The sequence below is a fragment of the Colobus angolensis genome, unplaced genomic scaffold, assembly GCF_000951035.1.
Source record: "Colobus angolensis palliatus isolate OR3802 unplaced genomic scaffold, Cang.pa_1.0 Scaffold21, whole genome shotgun sequence".
Classification (NCBI taxonomy): Eukaryota; Metazoa; Chordata; class Mammalia; order Primates; family Cercopithecidae; genus Colobus; species Colobus angolensis.
In genome coordinates, this window is record NW_012115266.1 from 8515123 (window position 1) to 8522025 (window position 6903).

Below are 6903 nucleotides of genomic sequence, written 5' to 3' on the forward strand. Positions count from 1 at the left end.
CCACCACCCTCCAGCCTGGGTGACAGAGTGAGTCTCAAAAAAAAAAAGAAAACTACACCAGACTACCCTAGTTTGAGGACAGTGTACCTTACATTCATCTTACTCTCTTTATTCCGACTGTACTCACTAAGCCACTTTCTTATGCTAATTTGGTTTCCCAATTAGGGTCTCCTACTGGGAAGAGAATGCGCTGACCAGCCGACACAAGTACTCTGGTCTGCTTGGCAGTTATATTTCTCACTGTAAATTAATAAATTGGTGTTCTGGTTTATGAGTCAGTCTCTTGTGAGTTTGGTTAGCATGAATCAGTCTCCTACGGCCTAGTCACCCCGGTTGAAGCAGGTTTCTGAATCTGAGAAATCTGAGGACTAGACCTTGGATTTTCCTGACCTCATAAAGTGCAGCCACCCTGCAAGGCCCTCCCTGGGACAGTCAGCCACCCTTATTTTCTTCTGCTACAGTGGGAGGAACAGCAAAGTTTCATCACCGATCTTCTGTCACTGCTTAGGTCCAGCTCTCAAAATAGTGCCTTGTATTGATTGGGTTTATCCTCCAGGTAGAAATAGGACCACTTCGCTCTTGCATAGGAACAGCTGTTCTTTTAACTAGATTGACAGCCTAGATAGATTCGGTGTGAACTCTTACTGCTTCATGTTAGAAAGGACACACTTTTCTTCCTTGACAAGTATTTTCAAGTCCCCTCTGTTTTGGAGTCTTTCTGTAATTCACCGCTGACCTTCCTTAGGTATGTAATTTTACAGTTGTATTGGGAATAACATTCCTACTTCTATTCAACTGCTTTTCATGTTACCTTTCTTTGCTGAAAAGATTGTGGTAACTGAGTGCAGTTTTTCTGTGTCGTGCTGATGGACCTGGGCTCTGTTAATCACTAAGTAAAGCTGGTGGACTTCCTCTGCATAAAAATGGTTGCCTCTTGGGACTTGTAGCCATAGATAAAAAACAGAATCCTTGCAGATGTGACAACAGTAGTAGCTGGGAAAGTGGTTAGCTGTTAGATGACACTTGCCTAATACCTTTTTGTTCTTCAGTTTGAGAGAACTCTAGGAAAGAGCCAGTTGCCATGTGTTTGAGACATGAAGAATAAGACAGCATTGACACTGTTTCTGTAACAGAGAAGTCTAGGTGGTTGTCAGCATAATTCATTCCACCTTAGGCTTTACTCAGGAGCTGGGATTAACTATCATGTTCTAGTTTAAGGAGCACTCTTTCCCTCCGCACTTGCTGCCAATGGTATCTTTCTATTTTTAAGACTCCCCTAGGGCCATGTGATCTTGTTCTATTGGATTCCACATTAAACAGGCTTAAACTGTTAAACTGGAGAGAAGGAACAAGTTTAATCAAGTGACTTGACAGTGTCAGAATCCATGCTTCCAGCTGTTTAAAACATGTTCTGAGCTCCTGTTGTGCACAGCACCATACTGGCATGTGGTGATGGTGTTCCTGTTAGGCTGCCCTGAGGAGTAGAGGATTTTGGCCATTGAAATGTAGCAGGAGTTCCCCAGATTTGAGACATGGTTTGTAGCAAGCTTTTGCTAAGCATCCTTACTGTCAGCTGTGTGTCATGTGCTCGTGCTGTGGGCAGATCTTTTATTGGCCTATCTCCCAATTTTTCTTTCACTTAACCTTCAATTGTCTAGTCTTTATGCATGTCTCTTTCTCACCCTGATTACTGGTTTTAGTATGTAAATAGAAGTGCCATCCAGTTCCTGCCACTCCCTCTCTTCCCCTAAATTCCCTAGCCAATACCCTGTGGCAAAGAGAACAATTTAAGCGTGCAACAGGAAGAGGTTAACTAGTATTAGTTTAAGGAGAGAGGTCCTGAACTCTTCAGGAGATGTGGGGTTTCAAGTCAACTGCAGTTCACCTGAACATCAGTGAATACTGTCATTTTCTTGTGGGCTATCAGGATCCTTCTACATTTAAAAATAGAACATATATGTAAGGATAAATTAAATCTGTTCTGAAGCACTTCTGGAGTTCTGGATGAAAAACATTCTTTGACAGGATTTAGGATGATACTGTTTTTTGGATTTAATGTCTTTACTGAGTTGCTTCTGACCTTCTCTGAAGCCAAAGAAAAGGCAGATGATTTTACCTTCTTAGCCACTTTAGTCACCTTCCTCTGTAGGGTGTCTGATAACTCCTGAAGGATGAACTGGTCCTATGGGTTTGTGTAAAGCCTGGGCAGTAACGTTAGTTCTGTTTTGCTTCATAGGAATACCTCCACGGGCCCATTCCCGAGATTCTAGTGACTCCGCTGATGGACGGGCCACACCCTCTGAGAACCTTGTACCCTCATCTGCTCGTGTGGATAAGCCCCCCAGTGTGCTGCCCTACTTCAATCGTCCTCCTTCAGCCCTTCCCCTGATGGGTCTGCCCCCACCACCAATTCCACCCCCACCACCTCTCTCCTCAAGTTTTGGGGTCCCTCCTCCTCCTCCTGGTATCCACTACCAGCATCTCATGCCCCCACCTCCTCGATTACCTCCTCATCTTGCTGTACCTCCCCCTGGGGCCATCCCACCTGCCCTTCACCTCAATCCAGCCTTCTTCCCCCCACCAAACGCTACAGTGGGGCCTCCACCAGATACTTACATGAAGGCCTCTGCCCCCTATAACCACCATGGCAGGTAAGGACTATCTTGTTCCTTTCAGATTTGAGCCAGGGTTAACAAGTGTGTTAAGCATTGTATTCTCCCTGAGAAAGTGAGCACTGAATCCTCCTCCTTTCCCATACGGACATTCTGTTGTCACAGCATTGACTCCTGGGAAGTAGTTTACTATTTGTTAGTGTTTTCATTTGATGTTTTCATTGCATCTTAACCACTTGACCCAAACCATGTCCTTTATACCCCTTTTAAAGGTACTTAAATTAAATGCTGGAGCAGGTGTTGTGAATGCTACAGATGTCTAGCATTGTTGTGTGTTATGCCAAAATTACAAAAGTATTGTAGAGTACAGTAAAAATAATAAGGGGTGTGAGCAATCAAGGATGGTATTTTCTCTGTACAGCCGAGATTCGGGCCCTCCACCCTCTACAGTAAGTGAAGCCGAATTTGAAGATATCATGAAGCGAAACAGAGCAATTTCCAGCAGTGCCATTTCCAAAGCGGTATCTGGAGCCAGTGCAGGTAACTCATGCTTACCTTTGCTGCCTTCTCCTTAACCTTTACTTTTTTTCCTGATTTTGTCATTTCTGCTGGCAAAAGTTCAACAAGATAAAGTTGGAGTACTGTAGATATCAAGAGCGGCACACTTTGAAGAGCAATATGTAACCTGATTTCTTGGCCTTGGGGTAGTCCGACTGTATTACTTAGCCTGTATCTAGGCCTGCCCTCATGAAAACCAACTTAATGCTTAGAATATAAAGAATTAAGGCCGGGCGCGGTGGCTCAAGCCTGTAATCCCAGCACTTTGGGAGGCCTTGGCCAGTGGATCACTTGATTCCAGGAGTTCCAGACTAGCCTGGGCAACATGGTGAAACCCTGTCTCTACAAAAAATTTGAAAATTAGCTGGGCATGGTTGCGCATGTCTGTAGTCCCCAGTTACTTGGAGGCTGAGGTGGGAGGATCACTTGAGCCCAAGAGGTTGAAGTTGCAGTGGTTGTAATTGCACCACTGCCCTCCAGCCTGGGTGACAAAGTGAGACCCTGTCTCAGAAAAAAAAAGTACGTCTCCTAGATACATGGCATGGTAATGCATTGGGTCTGTATGTCATTTAAGAAATAGAACTTAGTAGGGGAAAACCACTGTTGTTATTCCCTTCCCTTTTATTTATTTTTTATTTTCTCTGATGGAAAGATGGGATTGTATACAATGAGTTTAGAGCTTTCCTAAATCATTTGTACCAATCAAGGGATTTAAATCAATAACTCCCAATCTTTTTTGCATTTTTGTACCCACTTTCATGCTTTTTCTCTGTATTCAGTTTCTGAATAAATTTATTATTAAATAGACAAGTGAATTTTATGTAACACTTGATTTTGGAAATAGCATAAGACGTTGAAAATAAGTTTTCATTAGCTTATCTTAGATGTGGTCTTTAGAAGTTGACCTTATTGATCACAGCAGCCCATGCATCTCATTATGCATTCTTCCTTTGCTTGCTTAATCACCCAGTGCCTTTTGATTCTTGCCAGTGGCTGAAGCCATAAACTTTACAGACTGTTACCAGAATCTTGAGAGAAAAAAAAAATGTACATAATCTGAATTAAGTGATACAGTTTCAACAGGAGGTTTTTCTTACCTTGTTTCCTAGGGTAGGACAAGGAAGTTTTGTACATGTTTTATCAAGTATTTAACTGGATTGTAATAAAGTAGAGTGAAACAGAATGAACAAAATGAAGTTTGCAAACCTACCTTTGCCAACTCCTCATCTCTTAGGACCCAGAGTTCAACAATACAGATCAGATTGACCTGTATGATGATGTGCTGACAGCCACCTCACAGCCCTCAGATGACAGAAGCAGCAGCACTGAGCCACCTCCTCCTGTTCGCCAGGAGCCGTCTCCCAAGCCCAACAACAAGACCCCTGCAATTCTGTATACCTACAGTGGCCTGCGTAATAGACGAGCTGCCGTCTATGTGGGCAGCTTCTCCTGGGTGAGTGTGGGTAACCAAAAATGCTTATGGGTGGGCTGGAGGGAGAGCACTGGGAGGTGATGGCATTTTCAGAAACCACTGTTGCACTGTTTTGTGCTCTGATGGGGTTGGATTTCTTTTTCCTGGGATCAGGTTGGATTGATCTCTGAAAGAGAACTATCCTGAGGACGTACTGGTGCCGAAGAAAGCAATGATTAAGTGGGTAGTTGCTTTTTCTGCCATCTTGTTACTGCCCCTGACCCTGGGGCTTTATGTCTAGCAGGGTCATCTGTGGGACGAGATTTCAGAGTGAACACCTTGAACTCTTGGTGGTCATTAGATGGTCCTGTGATAATGGTGGGTGATGGGGATTAAAGACCTTGATAACTCTAGTGTACTTGGGGTAGGTGGTGACTGTTGTTCTGCAAGTTATTTTGTCATGTTTTGGGGCTGGTGGTGGGGGTGGTTTTTCCGAGTTAGAAAATATATTTACTGTGGGGAAGTTCTGGCAATGGTCAACTCTAGCCTGTCAGATCTATAATTAAAAAATTGCTAGCTGTCAGTGTTTGAACTGATGACCAGCCAGCCCAAATGGCAGTCAAAGTTACAATAAGTTTTAATCTTCTCAATCTCTAAAGATGGGGATTGGGGGTAAGTGGGTTTGGACTTCTGTATGGCTGAGGACAGTAAGAAAAGTCTGCACTAACTGAAATATTGCCAGGCTTTTGAGTTTCCTCTGGGGGGATTTAGTTGTGACTAGAATCCTGGGTTTGGGGGGCAGGGTCTGGGACATTGGCAGGCGGGGGTATAGCTCTTGACATCTCTTCCTTTTCCATCTTGCCGGCCCCAGTGGACCACAGACCAGCAGCTGATCCAGGTTATTCGCTCTATAGGAGTCTATGATGTGGTGGAGTTGAAATTTGCAGAGAATCGAGCAAATGGCCAGTCCAAAGGGTGAGGTCTGGATTTGAGAAGCCCCTTTTAATTTGTAACCATTGGGATAACAGATCAGCACTATATTTTGGCCCTGAATTTTAATCCCTCCCACCCCTGGCCCAGCTTAATGCCTTGGTTTTGGCAAACTGCCTTAGAAAGGGACCTAGCTGCAATGTGGTAGAACATGCATCTCTTAAGGGGCGAAGAATACTGATTTTTAATTCCAAAAAAAGCAAAGATTTAGGCTCTTTGTTGTTAGTAGTGCTGTGTGTGTGTTTAGTTTAGCAAGATGTCCTTTGCTTTATCGATTTTTACTAAAAATAGAAGAGAATTTCTTTTTTCTTCTCTTGGTTGGCTACAGATTTCATTCATTTTTAATTTTTCCTTCCTAAGGTATGCTGAGGTGGTAGTAGCCTCTGAAAACTCTGTCCACAAATTGTTGGAACTCCTACCAGGAAAAGTTCTTAATGGAGAAAAAGTGGACGTGAGGCCGGCCACCCGGCAGAACCTGTCACAGTTTGAGGCACAGGCTCGGAAACGTGAGTGTGTCCGAGTCCCAAGAGGGGGTACGTGGAGACCATCTGTATGAAGGGGGGGGTGTTCGTGGGTTTGTTTTCTGTGGTGTAGGCTCAGCCTACAGTGTGGATGAGTTTGGGGGAGGGTGATGGTGGTTGTAAGTGGTGTCATGGTCGACAAGTAGTCCCCAAGATAGGTCTGTATAGAAGAAAGAGCATTGTGCTGGGAGTCAAGTAGGTTCAGGTTGTAGTTTGGTTCTGCCAATAATTCATTGTGTGACCTTGGCCAAGTCACTTTACTGCTTAGGGCCTGTTTCCCCATCTGGACTAGTGACATGATATTTAAAGTTCCATCAGTTCTAAATTCTGTGTTTCTATCTAAAAATTGGCATATGGTGAATGGGCTTAATTTTTAAGACATGCCTCTCTATAAATTATCAAGAAGCAGCCACCCTAAAATGTAACTAAAAGGTGCCTATAATGTTTTCATAAACGTTCTTTGGAAGGATACTCTTAAGGAATCAACCAAGAGGAGCGTTGGAGAATAAGAATTGAACAATATTTCTCCAGCATTGTCCAGGAGAGAGGGTGCTCTTTTGATTACCAAATGTTTTAGTCTGCTTGGCAGGTATATCCCATTAGTAAAGAAAGTTAGAGGCCGGGCGCCGTGGCTGACGCCTATAATCCCAGCACTTTGAGAGGCCAAGGTGGGTGGATCATGAGGTCAAGAATTCGAGACCAGCCTCGCCAACATGGTGAAACCCCCATTTCTACTAGGAATACAAAAATTAGCTGAGTGTGGTGACACATGCCTGTAATCCCAGCTACACGGGAGACTGAGGCAGGAGAA

At 43.9% G+C, this 6903-nt stretch overlaps 1 protein-coding gene across 1 annotated transcript in view; it reads left to right on the forward strand.

Moving 5' to 3' along the window:
* The first annotated feature begins 1761 nt into the window (after positions 1-1761).
* Positions 1762-6903, forward strand: part of CPSF7 (cleavage and polyadenylation specific factor 7, 59kDa) — a 21783-nt gene continuing 16641 nt past the window's right edge. The window contains exons 1-2 of the mRNA XM_011942723.1: positions 1762-2651; positions 3034-3152. Of these exons, the coding sequence (XP_011798113.1) occupies positions 2185-2651; positions 3034-3152 (586 nt within the window). The 5' untranslated portion in view covers positions 1762-2184. The remainder of the gene's footprint in view (positions 2652-3033; positions 3153-6903) is intronic.